This window comes from Lissotriton helveticus, chromosome 9 (genome assembly GCF_964261635.1).
Source record: "Lissotriton helveticus chromosome 9, aLisHel1.1, whole genome shotgun sequence".
In the NCBI taxonomy this organism is placed as follows: domain Eukaryota; kingdom Metazoa; phylum Chordata; class Amphibia; order Caudata; family Salamandridae; genus Lissotriton; species Lissotriton helveticus.
Genome location: NC_136070.1, coordinates 916,370,008 through 916,388,170, shown reverse-complemented (window position 1 = coordinate 916,388,170; position 18,163 = coordinate 916,370,008). Strand labels below are relative to the sequence as shown.

The following is an 18,163-nucleotide window of genomic DNA, read 5'->3' as shown; positions in this document are numbered from 1 at the left end:
CCTTCCCAAGACATGTGCGACGCTCTAGCCAACTTTTTCTTTTCAAAGGTTGATGACATTTATCAAGCCTTCACTGCTAAAACTACCCATACCAAGGCTACTACTGTTATTCCTGAGGTCCCAAAATCCCTCTTAGCACCATCTTTCACTGGCTTCACTCCACTAACCGAAGACCATATATCAAATATCGTTTCGACAGTTAAAACTGGATCCACGCTGGATCCTTGCCCGCTGTCGGCTCTTTTACCAGTGATGGATTCGATTATACCAGTTTTGACGCAAGTATGCAATTCCATCCTGCTTTCAGGGACATACCCTCATAATTTAAAAACTACACTGCTCAAACCACTTTTAAAGAAACCTGGCGCCGATAAGACTGAGTTAAAAAACTATTGGCCTATTGCCAGCCTTCCATTCATAGCCAAAGTGGTGGAAAAAGCCATGAATATACAGTTATCCGAGTATATAGAGACACACAGACTGCTAGATGACACTCGGAAATATCATGGGACCGAGACCGCCCTCATTAAAGCATCTGATGATGTCAGATCAATAAGAGATCAGGGCGGGACAGCAGTCCTGGTACTGCTGGACCTTTCGGCGGCCTTCGACACGGTCGACCACAGTATTCTGGTCGACCGTGTCGGGAAGATGGGCATCTCCTCCACGGCAAGAGACCTCCTCGCCTCCTTTCTTACTGATAGAACGCAGGCCGTCACTCTTGGCCCCTATCAATCTGCCAAGTTGACACAACCGTGTGGGGTACCTCAAGGCACATCCCTGAGTCCGACACTGTTTAATATCTATGTGTCGGACCTGGCCAATGTCATCAAGGCACATGGGATGAGCCTAACCTCCTACGCGGATGACACACAACTGGTCATGGCCATAAGAGGTGACGGAGGGGAGGTCGCCCAACGTTTCCAAAAAGGACTGATAGAGATAGGTGAGTGGATGGCCGTAAATTGCCTGAAACTCAACTCAGAAAAAACTGAGATTATGATTTTTGGACAACTTTCACCGGATTGGCCCTCTTCTTGGTGGCCCCAAACGTTTGGTGCCCCTCCTAAACCTGTGACTAAAGTAAGAAACCTGGGAGTTATTTTTGACGACCATCTAAATTTCATGGATCATGCCAACAAAGTTGCTTCCACAGCCCACTACAAACTGCGCATGATTCGGAAAATAAGCCCTTACCTCCCAACAACTGCTATCAAAACATTGGTGAGTTCGCTGGTCCTCACATCAATGGACTATTGTAATGGGCTCTTCCTAAATTCCCAAGTTAGAGTTATAAAAAAAATGCAGACAATACAAAATGCGGCAGCCCGCTTGCTCTTTGGAATTCCAAAGTTTGCACCCATATCAGACGCAATAACAAGACTGCACTGGCTGACGATTCAGAACAGAACTAGATTCAAATCACAGTGTATAGTTTATAAGGCACTAAATAGACAAGATACAAAGATTGTCGCGTTGTTCCTAATGACAGAGAAAGGTGTTGGTATAGTCTGTAGTGCAAGTGGATTAGAACAGGGTAGCCTGGTGGTCACCCTGGGAATCCATTTTGTTGGATTTAATGCCCTCACACACCCTTTCAGGTGTCATGCTTCATCATTTGGGCCTGCTCCTCGTTGGGTCGGCGGTGCAATACCCAACGGGCAACGCTCTTTGGCGGAGATCTTTTTCCAACTGCCGTGTAGATGAAGTGCGGGTATGGGGCCAGGATTCAGGGTAGACGTAGCTAAGTGAGATAAAATAAAGCTAGTGGTACCAGAGACACTTTATTCAGGAAGGCCACTGCTTTAGTTAAAAATGATATCCTAGAGGAGAGTAGTGGAAAGTGATGTTTCCCACTCTCTTCTGGAATGTGTTAGAGTCCGGTCAACATGTTTCTCGCTACTCTAAAATTTATTGAGCGATTCTTCAGGACCAGGGGGACTAATTTAGCAAGTATCTAGGAGTATATGTAACTGTCTACACTATTGCCACATGGTATGGTGTGTGTAAGCTCATATGGCTACCATCCTAGTGGGTGAAAAAAAGGGGGGGGTTAGTATTACTATATTACCCTTCTTCAGGTTGCGACCACCACTAGCTTTATTTTATCTCACTTAGCTACGTCTACCCTGAATCCTGGCCCCATACCCGCACTTCATCTACACGGCAGTTGGAAAAAGATCTCCGCCAAAGAGCCCCTCTATGAGGTGTTGCCCGTTGGGTATTGCACCGCCGACCCAACGAGGAGCAGGCCCAAATGATGAAGCATGACACCTGAAAGGGTGTGTGAGGGCATTAAATCCAACAAAATGGATTCCCAGGGTGACCACCAGGCTACCCTGTTCTAATCCACTTGCACTACAGACTGTACCAACACCTTTCTCTGTCATTAGGAACAACGCGACAATTTTTGTATTTTGTGTAATTTGGGCACGTCGTGTATGGACCTTCTGCTCCGATAAGAGCAGTAAAAGCCCAAGACTCCTCTCTTTTGATACTAACTAAATAGACAAGGTCCGCATTTTTTAACAGACCAGTTGTGTCTTTACCAACCATCTCGTCATCTTCGATCCTCCAACAGCAACCAATTGACGGTGCCTCGCACCAGGACAGTCGCTTGGGGAGATCGTCGTTTTGTGGTAGCAGCTTCCAAACTCTGGAACACCCTGCCTCAGGACATAAGAGCATGTCCTACATTGCTCCAATTTCGCAAAAAACTGAAGACATGGCTGTTTACCAAATAAGTTTCATTTTTGGGGCACTGGGTGAGAGCATTTAAGCTTAGTATCACCTGCAGCTTGCAAATTAATCAGCACCAAGACACCTTCGGGTATATGCTGCGCTTTATAAGTGTCAATAAATAAATAAATAAATAAAGCATTCTTGTCCAAAGTAAGGCAATCTCGCCTTGTTTCTCTGGCGTCAGACCTCCTAAAAAGAAAGTTTGCTTCTGTGCGGATGATAAAGTCTTTTCTGGGAATATTGTCATCAGCAATTCTGCTAGTGCCTCATACCTGACTGAGAATAAGACTGATTCAAGAGGAGCTGGACAGTCAGTGGCTCCAAATCTTGGGGTCTTTCGATGACATAGTGCAAGTAACTCCAGTTATGAGAGAAACTCTTTCCTGGTGGAGGCTTTCCAAAAATGCCTCAGTCGGACTCACCTTTCAACCTGTAGTACCGGATTTCATCCTCTCAACAGATGCCTCCCTAGAGGGGTAGGGTGCGCATCTTCAGGATCTCTGCATAAGAGGAAAATGGTTTGTGGCAAGGGCAAAGATGCACATCAATTTTCTGGAGCTTCGAGACATTTTTCTGGCACTATAGCCTTTTCTGCCAAGACTTCAAGGATCAACGGTTCTGATCAGAGCTGAATCAAACAGTTCTAGAGAATGTATTTCAGAAGTGGGGCAAGCCAAATCTGGATCTCTTTGCCTCCAGGAACAATCGGAAGTGCCCATTCTTTGCAAGTTGAAAACCGGAGAAGGGCTCCTGGGGGAACGCCTTCATAATGAGATGGATGGGGATTTTTGCTTACGCATTCCCTCTCTTTCCGCTGGTTCCAAGACTTCTACGCAAGATCAAGACGGAACCATGCTGCATGATCAAAAATTAGCTAGCATTCGCGCCAAGAATTTTCAATTCTATTAAGGACACAGAGGCGAGGATTATGCTTCTCTTTCATGTACTGTAAAACTCACAGCAGCCAATAAACATACAGTTTAGTCAAATTAAACTACATTAACCATGATGCTTGGCCCAAGCCACGCCTCCTTAGCCCTACAAGAGCCCTGGTAACAGTCCCAGCTTCCTCTTTCTTTGCACGAACATGCAACATAAGTTCGATACCAAAAGTCTTAGAAAAACTCCAACATGGAATAACACGGAATCACTTCCAACTTCAGAAAATCTCCAACGTGAGATAGTGGGGAACAGCGTTCCAACTGCAGCCTTCAATGGAAGAATCGTCACTCCTTTTTCTTGTCAGTACCTAGAAAGAAATATAAAGAACCCGTAATGTCTGTATAACCAGAATCAATCATAACAACGGGTGGGTAAGCATGATCATAGCATGACATAGCCGGGTGGGATAATCCTCGCCTCCGTGTCCTTAATAGAATTGAAAATTCTTGGCGCGAATGCTAGCTAATTTTTGATTCTATTACAGGACCAGAGGCTTCAGATTATGCTAGTTTAACGCTGAATCAAAAACAACTGAAGTAATATCTCCCACCGGCTTATAGTAGAATTGTTTGAATGTCGACTCAGACGACCAATCAGCACAATGCATAATATCTTGAATATTCGCTCCTAGCAGATATGACTTGGAAGCCATAGCACCCCTCACAGAGTGCGACCCAAACAGTTGAACATCAACACCCGACTCTCTCATGATAAATTTAAGCCATCTGGCAATAGTGGCAGAAGACACAGGCTTAAATGGTTTCTGTACTGCAATCAAAAGTTGCGTAACCCCAGTCGGTCTCAAGGAACGAGTACACTCCTCGTAGGCTTTCAAGCATTGGACAACACAAAGTTTAGCATTACTAGGAAAGGCATTATATTCAATCATTCTAGACATAGTTTTTGTGCGACCTGTAATAGTAAAGGAAACTCCCGCCGGAGTGAATACTCTACCTGTAATATCCAGTGCCCGCACATCCGAAGATCTCCTGCATGCTGACAAACATAAAAGCATAGCGAGCTTAGCTGACAACTGCTTCCTAGAAAGCAAGTCATTAGAAGGCCAACTATCAAGAAGTTTGATGACCAGAGAAACATCCCACAGCCCTGAATACTTGGACTTGGGGGGGTTCGCAACACGAATCCCTTTTAGGAGTTTGCACACCAAGGGGTGAACACCCACTGGTTTCCCATCAATGTGGGAGTGACCAGCGGAAATAGCAGATCGGATGTTGTTCACTGATCTATATGCTAAACCGCTGGCTGCCTTTTCAGACAAAAAATTAATGACATGTGAAAGGCCTTCCCCCACGGGATCCAAGTCCCGTTCCACGCACCAACATAACCATCCCTTCCAGGCGGAAGAATACCTCTTTCTCGTGGAAGGGGCCCAAGCCTGTTTGATGAAATCATTAGCTGTTCCTGAAACGCCAGGCAAGTTCCACTGTTGTCTGAAAGCCTCCATGCCATCAACATTAGGCGCTGTGACAGGATCAATGGATGTTGCTCCCGCAGAGGTCCCAGGAGAAGGGACTCCGACCAGGGCAACATCCTGGGAAGGTCGCAGCACATCCCCAACAAGGTCGGGAACCAAGGTTGCGACTTCCACAGAGGTGTCACCAGGATCACCTCCGCTTTCTGCTTGAGAATGTAGGACGCCACTCGTGGTATGAGAAGAAAGGGGGGAAATGCATAGTTCACTGCTCCCGTCCAGTCCTGCAGAAAGGCATCCGTTGCTGCTGCCGCTGGATCCGGCCTCCAGCTGAAGAATCTGGGCAGCTGGCTGTTCAGCCTGAATGCAAACAAGTCGATCTGACAAGGACCCCAAAGGTCCTGTAGCCAGTGAAACATCTCGGGAAGCAGCTGCAAATCGCTGTAATCCCTCAGGTGTCTCGAGTTCCAGTCCGCTACCACATTGGACTGTCCCGGTATGTACTCTGCTATAACAGTGATCTGACGGGAGAGGCAGTATTGCCAAAATTCCTTGGCTATGTGCACCAGCATGGACGATCTCGTCCCTCCTAACTTGTTTATATACCGAACCGCTGAGACGTTGTCCATTCTAAGAAGAATGCAGCATGACGTCTGATGCGGTGAGAGGGTTTTGATAGCGAAGGATCCTGCTAGAAGTTCCAGGCAATTTATGTGTAACTCTAGCTCTTGAGGAGACCACCGTCCTCCTGTTGAAACAGCGCCACAGTGCGCCCCCCAGCCCCAACGGCTGGTGTCGGATTCTATGACCACCTCGGGAAGTGAACCAAAAATGGCTCTGCCGTTCCAAGCCTCCACATGGTGCAACCACCATTGCATCTCGTCCCTTACCTCTTGGGACAACGGCACTAGATCTGAATAAGCCAGTCCTCTTTGAAGGTGCTGGATTTTTAATCTCTGCAGGGCCCTGTAATGAAGGGGCCCCGGAAATATCACCTGAACGGACGACGCCAATAGACCCACTATCCTGGCGACCGTGCTGAGAGAGACCATCTGCTTGTTGAGAAGAGATTGGATCTCCTTCCTTATGTCTTTCAGTTTCAACTTCGGAAGACTCAACTGAGCTGCCTGCGAGCTGATCACAAACCCCAGAAAGTCCGTCAGTTGCGACGGTATCAGGGCGGATTTTGTCTAGTTTATTACAAACCCCAGATTCTGGAGTAATGAAATGGTCGTCTGCAGGTGCTGCGACACCAGATCTGGGCTTTGAGCCATGATCAGGATGTCGTCCAGGTAGATTATCAACCGTATGCCCTGCTCCCGGAGTTGGGAGACCACCGGCTTCATCACCTTGGTGAAGCACCAAGGAGCCGAGGAAAGCCCGAAAGGAAGGGCCGAGTATTCGAACCATCGTCCGTTCCACTGAAATTGTAGGAAGCGGCGATGAGGCGGATAGATGGGAATAGATAGGTAGGCGTCTTTGAGATCCAAACGGACCATCCAGTCGCCCTGCCGAAGCAGATCTGCCAATAGATGGATGCCCTCCATCTTGAAATGGTTGTACACTAGGAAGTAATTGAACTCCTTCAAATTTAACACAAGCCTGTGACCTCCTCCCTTCTTCTGAACTAGGAAGATATTGCTGCAAAACCCGTGTGGATCGTAATTGCACACTGCTATGGCGTGTTTGTGAAGCAATTCTTCGATCTCTCTGTCTATAAAAACTCTCTCTTGTTGGGAAAAATGGAGAGTCCTCGGACCGGTCTTCTGCTTGGGAGTCTGGTAGAACTCCAGCTGAAAACCCCGTACAGCTTGTAAGACCCACGCATCCTGGGTCAGAAGAGCCCAATTGTGAAGGAAATGTCTCATGCGACCCCCCAAAGGAATGGGAAAACAATCGATTGCGCTCACCTGCGGAATTTTGGGCGTGGAAGCCTGCTCTGTTGCCACCTCCTTGGAATCTGCCTTTGTTGAATCGGCCACGTGTGGGATAGAAAATGCCGCCTCTGGTCGAGTCCCAGTCACCTCGACCTCTACCGAAATCACCTCTGGGGGGACCTTGGTTGGCGAAGCGGCCTGGCGAGCGTCCCCGACCTCGTCCGGCCCTGTTGAAAACCTGTTGGTGGAACACCCGCTTGATTCCTGAGTGAGCTTTGTCCAGTGAGGTGAAGGTCCCCAACGTATTTGGAGACGTCCTTAACAAAGCGATCACCAAACAAGTTACCCTCAGCTAAGGGACCTGGTTCCGCCAATGCCAATTCAGTTAGATTAGAGTCCATTCGCATAAGCAGCGATTTGCGTCGCTCCGTGGACAGCGCGCAATTGGCATTGCCTAACAAACAGATGGCCCGTTGGGTCCACCCAGCTAGTATATCCGGATCTACAGCTACGCTGGATTCCTTGGCCTGAAGGGCCATTTCAAGGATCTTTGCCAATGGACCCACCACGTCCAGCATTTTATCCTGACAGCCGTGCCAGGCGCGGTCGATGCCCTTCTTAGAGTCCTTTGCGAATTTTTTCAAAAAAGTGAGAAGGCTAACGTCAATTTCCGGAGTCTCCGCCACCTTGTGGGCGAGGTCGGGACGAGGACACTCAGATCGTAGGCGATTACGCACCTCCTTGTCAAACCCTTTCCTAAGGTTTTCCTGTAGGTACTCCGCCACCGCTGTAGCTGGGACCCAATCTGACGATCTAGGGTGAACTATCTCCGTAGGGTTGAAGGTAAAAGGGGTATTAGGAGCGGGGGCTGATGCCGAAGAGGCAACTGTCTTTGCCTTCTTCTTCGTTGGAGGTTCTTCGTCCGTATCCGTGGTGTCTGTACCAGTTGTGGTAGTAGTGTCAGTGTCCACATAGTTTTGCTAGCTCTTGGCTTTGCCACCTGCAGAATATCCATGATCCTGCCCCGATGCTGGTAGGGAATGTAAAGCGTCAGAATGTGGCCATTGCTCACTGCTGCCTGCCTGCATAGCTGGTGGAGCCTTCTTCGCGGACTTATCTTTAGTAAAGCCATGGCGTTTTGCAAAGTTCTCTAATTGTTTTGTAATAGGCTTAAGAGCCGCCGCCAATGCTTGTTGCACAGTAGTAGGCACTGTGCTCTCAACAGCCTTGTTGACCGAGGCTTGAACCGAAGCGTCCAAGGCCTCAACAATTTTATCTTCCACTGCAGCAGCTGGCTGTTCTTCATAGGTTTCTTCCCCTGCCTCCTCGTCGAAATACACCCACTCTTCCATAATATAACACACAGTGGGGTAGATAAATAAAAGAAGTGAGGCAGGCATAAGGGGAGTAATAAGGGGGGGGTCAGCCCCACTGCACACCAATAATCACAAGAAAAACTGTACCAGACCCCCTCAGCAAAGCTGTATGCTAATTATTGCAGCCCCAGGGGCGTCAGAGCCGAGAAAATTCAATATATGGAGCGTGTGCACACTCCCCAGAAAGGCAACTACTGATTCCAGCCAGTTAGGCGTCCTCTCCACCAGCTCTAACTAAAACACCGTGAAAATTCAGTGGGAAACACCCTAAAAACATGTGCAGCCCAATCGAGTCCAGAATCCTACTAGATGCAGCCCAATGGACGTGACTTGGGCTGCACGCGTTCGCCGAGTGGTTGTCGGCTCTGCTGAGGCATCCGGGCGATTAGGGAGAGCCCTGCGCCCTCCTGGGACCGTGAGGAATGCCGGCCGAAAGCTGGAAACCCGCAGAGCGGGCCGGTACAGAACGCGCCAAGCGCGAAGGGCAAGGAGCGAGGCTCCGATCACGAGCGCAGTAGCGCTCCTCACACGGCCGCCGCCACAGACCCACCAAGGGGCCTCAGAGCGCGCAGAACGCGTGAAGCAGGATAACTAAAGCCTTGACACACCAAAAAACAAACTGCGCATAGAAACGCCAGATAAGGTAAAAACGGCTATAATAATCATGAATATATACATAAATAAGCGTGCTGCCATATCAAAACAATCTATGTATAATGCAATAGGGTAAGGAGCATAGCACTTATCTCTTGCTGTGAGCAGCAAAGAAAGAGGAAGCTGGGACTGTTACCAGGGCTCTTGTAGGGCTAAGGAGGCGTGGCTTGGGCCAAGCATCATGGTTAATGTAGTTTAATTTTACTAAACTGTATGTTTATTGGCTGCTGTGAGTTTTACAGTAAATGAAAGAGAAGCATAATCCTCGCCTCTGTGTCCTTAATAGAATTGAAAATTCTTGGCGCGAATGCTAGCTAATTTTTGATCATGCACCAAGGACGTACTGTGCCTGTTACAAGATCTAACCTTTGACGCGACATCCAGCCTTTTGATAAGTCTGGACGTCGAAAGTCTGTATACCAGCTTGCCACACAGAGAGACTTTACAGATTCTAGAGGAAGTACTGTACGAAAACGAGTGGGAATTCCAGACTCCTCGCCATGTAGTACTCGAATGCTGCCAACTAGCACTGTGTGAGAACTTCTTCCGCTTTGAATCTACCCTATATAAACAACAACATGGGACCAGTATGGGCAGTACATTTGCGCCGAGCATAGCCGGGTTGTACGTCCATCAACTGGAGAAAAACAAAATACTGAATGAGAGGAATCCACACAGACATCAAATCCTACATTGGAAACGCTATATCGACGATATTTTGTTGATATGGCAAGGCACAGAAGAAGAAGCACAGACCTTTCTCACCTGGCTCAACACACAGGATCCCTTCCTCAAGTTCACCTGCTCAATGAGCAAGACCGATCTAGTTTTCCTTGATCTAAACATCCATGCTGAGTCAGGCAGACTGGTGACAACAACCCATTTTAAAGAGACAGCAAGAAACTGCCTCTTGACCTTTGATAGTTTTCACCCTCGCCATCTCAAACAAAACCTGCCATTTGGACAATTCCTCCGTTTGCGCAGGAACTGTAGCAAAAAATCCGACTACCTAACCCAAGCGGAAGACTTAAGCAACAAGCTGAGATACAGAAAATACCCAAATAAACTGATCAAAGAGGCTAAAAAACGGGCGGCTAACAACAACAGGGAAGCACTTTTAGAACCCAAAGAGAGAACACAACCTGAGGACAAAAAACCGATCTGTATCACCACGTACAATCAAGTCTCTGACAGTGTGTCCAAAATAATCAAAAAACATTGGCCAATACTTAACAGCGGCGGCCTTCACATACCTACTCCCATGTTTAGTCATAGGCGGGGTAAAAATTTGAAGGATTATTTGGTACATACCCGTCCCACACCAATAACCCAGACAGTAAGATCCCAACCACTACCTGATGGTCATTTTCCATGCAACAATTGTAGTGTTTGTCATTTGACTTCCCCAACCAAAAACGTAATTTTCAACAACACTACGAGATGGGAACTAAAAGGTTTTTCCAATTGCAATACCAGTGGGGTTGTGTATTTGATAACCTGCACGTGCAACCTTCACTATGTAGGAATGACCACTAGGAAGGTCAGTACTCGCATAGTAGAGCACAGAAGTAACATCAGGTGCAAGCGAGCCACAACAAGAATGACCACCCACTTCATTGAACAGAACCATACACCTAATGATTTAACCTGGGTGGTCATAGAAACAGTGAAAAACAAAGACAATCAGGAACGAATCCTCCATGAAAAAGAACAAAGATGGGTGTTTCGTCTTCATACAGATACCCAAGGACTTAATGATGAAATCCCGTGGGGAGCCTTTCGCCCATAGACAATTTTTCTAATGAATTGACTTGGGATGGTATGAACCACAACTGAATAAATATCATGGTAATACTCCCCCCCAAAAACAAACCCTATCACCATGAATACCTTTTTCCACAATATCAAAAGACCCAGCACAGCCTTCCCAGCAAAGATAGGTACTAGCCTTCCTATCTATCAAATGCTAAAATACCCGTTCTTTCAAGAATAAGCCTAATCAATCTAAAGAACTTCGCCCACCCGAGAAAAAAACTTGTGTTCTAAATTAGTGTATAAAAATGCCCTAGTTCACAGTATCACTCTAAAATACTTCTTATCCCTGAACCCAGCAACATTCGGTAGTAATCCCTATTTTTAGCTAACACTCGCGCCGAGCGCGATCACATCCCACCAAGATGGCCGCCCCAAGTGAGCGCTCTAGCTTAACAGAGGTTGTCCCGGCAACCCGGAAGCTCGCGCGTTCTAAATACACCGCGAGCCCGGGTTCAGATCAGTATGCGGTCGGGTGAGGAAGCACCAGGTAGTACCGAGCGGGTCTGCCGATAGGAAGTAAGTGTATGAACTATGCTAGATTGCAAGGAAATCGGCAATTTTAAACGGGCAAACAGGAAAGGAGCCTTCTAACTCTGAACCTTGATAATCCTTTTTCAGCAATGTTTCCACGAGGCGTTCCTGCCCTTGCCTAAGACCATGGGGTGTAATCATACACTCTTTTATGTAAATATAACCATCTGCCATATTATTTCGTGTGTATGTGTTGTGTGTCTTGTCAATAGTCACATTAAGTCTATATGTTTTGTGTGTGAAACCACTAAACCACTTTATTCACAGTGATTTATTTTCCTACACCGTTTTGAAAACCAGCACGCATCATTATGATGCCAAGGGCACACTCACGCCCTAGTTGGAGTGAGATGCATGTGAGTTGTTCCCCTTCTTGGAAGGGGTTGTCCATCATTTAACAACTGTTATTCTATTTTACAGAAATCGAAGTGAAATACAAAACGTATGTACAACAACACGCATGTTTTATTAACAACAGCGTTCATTGTAAATAAGTAGTTTTTAGCAACACTTTTTCATTTGAAAACAGGAGTGGCAATACAGGGCTGGACCCTGTATGGTCCTGAAGAAAAGCTTGGGGGAGCTTGAAACATGTTGACCTTGACACTGATCTAGCTCAGTAAAAGTTGGAATACAGTGTTACCCCTTTTTAATTTTTTATACCACACTAGGAGCGAAATAAATTGTTGAGGCCCACTAGCACGGTATTTTTAATTCCACACCCACTCCACCATCACCACACTTGCACCACACATAGTCATCTCACAAAACCAGTGCTCCAGCGTAGTCGCCTTGTCGCAGCACGCCCCTTTTCGTAGAGAACTGGGATGGCCCCAATGATGAAGCATGTCACCGTGGGGCAACCCCGGTGAGTGAGGGGACTCTAGAAAGAAATTTTTCTTTCTTACACATTTTTGGTACACACTGACTTAGTAAGCAGTGACCATACAAACACCTACCAGGTCTCTGGACCCTTGACATAGGGTTCCTGTATTTCGTACACAGACTGGAGGCCGACCTGGTCTGGTTTAACCTCCTTCTCCCCCCTTTTTTGTTTATGTTTAATTTTACTAAACTATGTTTATTGGCTGCTGTGAGTTTTACAGTAAATGAAAGAGAAGCATAATCTGAAGCCTCCGGTCCTGTAATAGAATTCTAATTGCACCGAAATGACCACATCAGCACTGGTTCACAGAGCTTCTCCTTCTGTCTGAGCGCAAACCATTCCGTCTTCCAGCAATGCCGAACCTATTGTCAATGAGCAAAGGCCAGATTCTTCATCCTCGTCCAGCTCAGCTGCAACTTCATGCATGGTTTCTGGTTTCACGGAGTTCAAGGAGATAAATCTACCTCAAGACTGCAGAGACTTTCTGGCTAGAGCTAGAGCTCCTTCTATGTTGAGGATGTATGCGTTAAAATGGAAAAGATTTTGTTACTGTTGCAGCAACAGGAATATTCATCCTCTGAAATGTCCTCCTGATAAGATTCTGCCTTATCTATTGTCATTATCTAAATCTGGTCTTATGTTTGCTTCTGTTAAACTGCATCTAGCGGCCATTTCCACCTACAGACAATCTCATTAAACAGTTCCTGAAGGAGCTTTTCAGAACTTTTCCTCCCATTAAGGCTCCTCCTCCGGAATGGAGACTGAATCTAGTACTACAACAGCTAATGAAGCATCCATTTGAACCCATTCACAACTCTGAGTTAAAATGTCTCTCATGGAAGACAGCTCTCCTATTGGCAATCGCCTCTTTTTGAAGAGTAAATGAAATACAGACATTCACTGTAAGACAGCCGTATTTGAAATTTACCAATTTCTATGTCTTTTTAAGAACTAATCCCACGTTCATACCCAAGGTTCCTTTTTCATTCCATCTCAACAAGCCTGTTATATTACGATCTTTCTTTCCTAATCCGTGTTGCTCAGCGGAAAAATTCTTGCATACCTTGGATGTCAAAAGATGCTTGAAGTTCTACATTTCGCATACTGTTTCCATCAGAAAATCCAACCAATTATTTATTTCTTATGGTGGTCAAAGGCCAGGATCAGCAGTAACGAAGTCCACTATCTCAAGGTGGATTGCATCCACTATCCAATTCTGCCATTGCAAGGCTGGACATCTGTTATCTAACAAACCTTAGGCTCACTGTACTAGGGCAGTATCCTCATCTACTGCACTTTTTGCCGGTGTGTCACTGGAGAAGATTTGCCGTGCTGCAACCTGGAAAAGTGTGCACACGTTTACACAGCATTATTGCCTAGATCTAGCAACAGAGGCTGAGTCAGCAGTTGGCCATGCAGTGTTACGAAACCTTTTTAAATAAGGTAAGCCTCTATAATGAGAGGATATGAGATTTACTATTGACCTGTTCATTATTGCATATAATTATTTAGTGCATATGTTTATGAATTGCCCTTTATCAGAGTGGAAATATGACTGTATTATGGTATCAGTTTTACATGGTATCTATTATGTTTTCTTATGATACCCACCATCCACTATACAGCTAAGTATTGTTTACTGCTAGCTATTATGATTCTAAGCATGTGAATCTATTAAAGATACCCGAATACTGGATAAGAAAAAGAGTTACTTACCTGTAATTTCAGTTATCCAGTATCGGTATCTTTCATAGATTCACATGCGACCCACCCTCCTCCCCGGAGAGTGTTACCTTATCATTATGGTATACTTACTGTCACTTGTGCTACGAAAATCTGAGGGTTTGCCTCTCTGTGGAAGGTTCTAAGAGGGTGCTGCAGCCTGATTGGCTGTGTTCCAAGTTTGGTTCTTTTTGGAAAAGGACTAAGATAGGCTAATGTAGTGACTTTGCTGTCCATAATAGCCTATTGTGTAATGTTATTTTGACTATAATGTATATGTTTTTTTGTACCGCGAGACTCCCACCTCGTCGGCGGGGATGATTCTAAGCATGTGAATCTATGAAAGATACCAATACTGGATAATTGAAGTTACAGGTAAGTAACTTGTTTTCTTATGCTGGGTGCTGAGACAAATTTGAGCAGGACAGATTATCTGCAAGCCAAGCTGTTGGAAATCTTATTGCTTGTTTTGTCTTTGGCTGAGCAAGGACTTGCGGTGGGCACTATTAAAGGGTATTTATTGTCTCCTTTTGTTTTCTGCATTTACTGGACCAACCATACTTGTTTACATCATGTAGAGTGATGTGGTTTATTAAAAGTTTAACACATGCTCTCGTCCAAACCATTGTGGTGCCACAGTGGGACATTTCTCCATTTGAGCAAAAGCACAGCAGCTCTTTGCCTCTTCTAACACTAAAGACTGCCTTCTTCAACGTGATGATGTCAACTCATTGCTAGAGTAAGATCCAGGCTCCCTTGTTGCAACTGCCCTACACAACTTTTTTCAGACAAACTGATGCTGAGAACCAGGGCAACCTTTTTTGCCAAAATTTGGGACTCATTTTCATCTCAGGCAATTCATCATCCTCCCACAGTTCTTTGCTCTGCCTCACCCCAGCAAAGAAGGAAAGATACTCAATCGGCTGGATCCTAAAAGACCTTTAAGCTTTTACATCAATCACAGTAAAGATCATTGGGTGTATGATCAGCTTCTTGTGGGATTTTCTGGGTGATGAAAGGTGAGGTGCTACAAAATAAGACTTTGTCAAGGCAGATGGTCCTCTGCTTTAAAGTCTGCTATGCATTGCCAAGGAGCAGCTTCCGGAGGGATTGAGAGCCCATTCAATCAGGGCAAGTCAATTACCACTGAGTTTGCATGTGACATGGGCATCAGTGCATACGTCACAATGCACTACTGCCTTGCCAACCAGTACCGCATGCAAGGGCATTTTGCTCGTTTGGCCCTGCAGAACATTTTGGTCTGTGCCCACTCCACAGACCCTTCACCTTTGCGAGGTACTGTTTACTGCTTTCTGTCCAACGGCTTGAAAGAGTCATGCAAGAAACTGATTTCAGCGTGCAGGGGTGGCGCTTACATGCGGTTCTGCCCTGTCACTTGCAGGGGGAAGAAAGCCAACTCGTAGCCTCATGATCCCACCTAGTAGTGTGCAGAAGCACTAATGTGAAAACTTCCAGATCTACTCTGGCACCTGGGGAATATTTTAAGGATGAGGAATCTGCACTTAGATAGAATGTCCACTAGAAAGAAAGTAACCATATAGAAATCTTATTCACATTCCCTTTCGCCAATTCCTTCACACTTCTGTAACATTCACATGAGCACGCCATTGTCACATGAGACTGTAAAAATCTCTTTATTTCCATACTCCAGAACCTCACATGAGTTAGTTAACCTTTAACAAGCATGGATAGAAAACATATGTGTTACAGACAGGGACACGTTAAAATTCACAATGATTTTCCTTTGGGCCTGAACCAGTCGGGTCAAATGAGGAGTGGAGTGTTGTAAGTGTAGTTGGTGTTTCTTCAGGCTGTGCATATAGACTGATTGTTAGAGTCAAGAGTATAGATGTAGGGTTAGTGGTATAGTGCACAACCCCTGCAGTAATTGAGGCATTTAGATCTTCATACCTAAACATCATCTGAACCATCAGATAAACTAGGATGGCATCTGTTGAGTGAAGTGTAGTGGTTTTGTTGTTGCACCTTCCAAATCTGATGTATTTGCCTCATGAAAATCCTCTGTTAGGGCATTGAGTTAGTGTGTGCTTAGATTTACTACCAGAATTTTGTATAGCCTCTCGATTCACGAGAATTGTATTTTTTTGCAGAAAATGCTGGAGTATCTGAAAGATAAACGAGAAGTGGGATTCTTCCAGAGTGTCCAGACTTTGATGCAGACTTGCAGGTATGCACTGATGTGAAAGAGTTGAAGAAACTGACTAAAATAGTGGATTTTAAAAAGGCTTCCTTTTGTCAGAAAGGCACTGTAAACAGGGGTACTAATGAACAGTTCACCATACACTCCAGAAGTCTCTCTATATTTTGTGATTGTGGTGTTTGGAGTAGACTAAATATGTAAACAACTAAGAGGGCAGGATGATCTTTAGGTTGGCCAGACAAAAAAATAAAATTAATGTAGTACTTTTGTGATGCACTGACTGAAATTGTTGCCCTGGAGAGAAGAAATGGATGTCTGTTTGGGGAATGTGGGGAAAAAATGCAAATGAACTATTGAGGAACAGAATTCTACTCTTATTCCTATCTGTCCTACTCTGTCTTCCCTGTCCTTATCTAGCTATTTATCTGTCTGTACTCTTGCTTTTTCTAGTGTTAACATTTGTCATCACACATCTCCTCCCTGTTCCTTGCTACATCTCTCATTTTTCTTTATGTCAGCATTTCCTTGGTCATTGTCCTTGCCTCCGATTATATTTGTTTGTTATTCAATTTCACTTTGCTCAGCTTACCTCCTTCTCTTTTCTAAGGTTTTCCATGCCGTTTCTCATATCTCTCTTTGCCCTGGCTCACACTTCTTTGTCTTTGCTTTCATTACTCCTTGTTGTTGGCCACACATCTCCTTGTCTTTGCCATTGTTCATGCCTCTGCTTATGAATGCTTATTAATGTCATTGGTCCCATCTCCCTTTCCTTTGCTCAGCTCAGTGAAGTGGCAGAAGGTGTAATACATGTATATATCAAAAGGTTACATACCAGTGATTTCATTTTGTTCTAGTATATATTCTGTTTACCTGCAAATTTGTCATCTGTAGGACAACCCTAGACACCAGACTGGATCCAGAAAAATTCAAAGCTTGATGCCAGAATTGACATCAGGCAGTGCCACTGAGGCCATAAGGCACTTGCCCCCGCACAGTGTCAGTTCCCATCCATTTTTTCCAAGCCTTTAAGGCGAGAGGACAGATTGACCTTAATCTAGAAGTGCAGTACCAAACCATATGATTTGGGATCTTATTTATTATCCCTATAATTCATCCATCAATCGAGAAGGTGGGCAGGTTGGGTCAGTGAGGAATCTGCAGGTGGACAGAGTATCCACCAGAAAGGTTGTTACCACAGGTAACTTTTTCTTCTGATGAATACTTCTACCTGCAGATTCCTCGCTGTAGAACAGATTTCATAGCAGTACCCTACCCAAGAGGTGGGTTGATGGATGCTTAGGCATCAAACTCTTGCAGAACTCTTGCAGAACGGACCTTGAAAAGTGTCCCTGCGCACCTCTGAATCCAGGCAGTTGTGCTTGGCAAAGGTGTGCAAAGATGGCTATGTTCCCTTAAAGATTTTTGTAATTGGTGCAACTCTGGCAAGTTCAGAAGTGGTTGACTTAGCTGTTGTGGATGGGCTCTGATTAATTCCGGAGTTTCTTTCTCGGTTAATGTGTAGTAAGTCTTGATGCAGAGTTTGAGCCATCATGATAGAGGCCTCTTTTGCACCATCTTACCTTTTTTAGTACCACAGTACCCGACAAAAAGCTAGGCGTCCTATTGAAAATCCAGGTAGTAATTAACTGCTCGCCTAGGATCCAACCGATGCAAGTGTTTCCATGAAACAGGAGGATGGGGTGGACAGTAGAAGATTGGAAGCATAGAACAATTTCTCAGTTTTCTGCTATCCTCTGGGGCGGAGGAAAGGCACAGAGAAAAGAGGTGTCCAGTACAACTCTATAAACTGGAGTTCTTGGGAGGGCTGCAGGTGGTATTTGGGCTCATTAATGGAAAAACCCAGGCTGTACAGCAGAGATACTGTTGACTGCAGATGGCATAACACCTCTTCCGACAAACTAGCTTTGATTAACCAGTCATCTAGAAACAGGAAAACGGGGATGCCCGATCTTCTGATACGGGCCGCCACCACTGCCATCACCT

The 18,163-nt window shown here is 45.4% G+C and overlaps 1 protein-coding gene across 1 annotated transcript in view; it reads left to right on the top strand.

The window, feature by feature from the left end:
- Positions 1-18,163, top strand: part of RYR1 (ryanodine receptor 1) — a 1,073,089-nt gene that overhangs the window by 866,973 nt on the left and 187,953 nt on the right. The window contains exon 81 of the mRNA XM_078661091.1: positions 16,110-16,186. Within this exon, the coding sequence (XP_078517217.1) occupies positions 16,110-16,186 (77 nt within the window). The remainder of the gene's footprint in view (positions 1-16,109; positions 16,187-18,163) is intronic.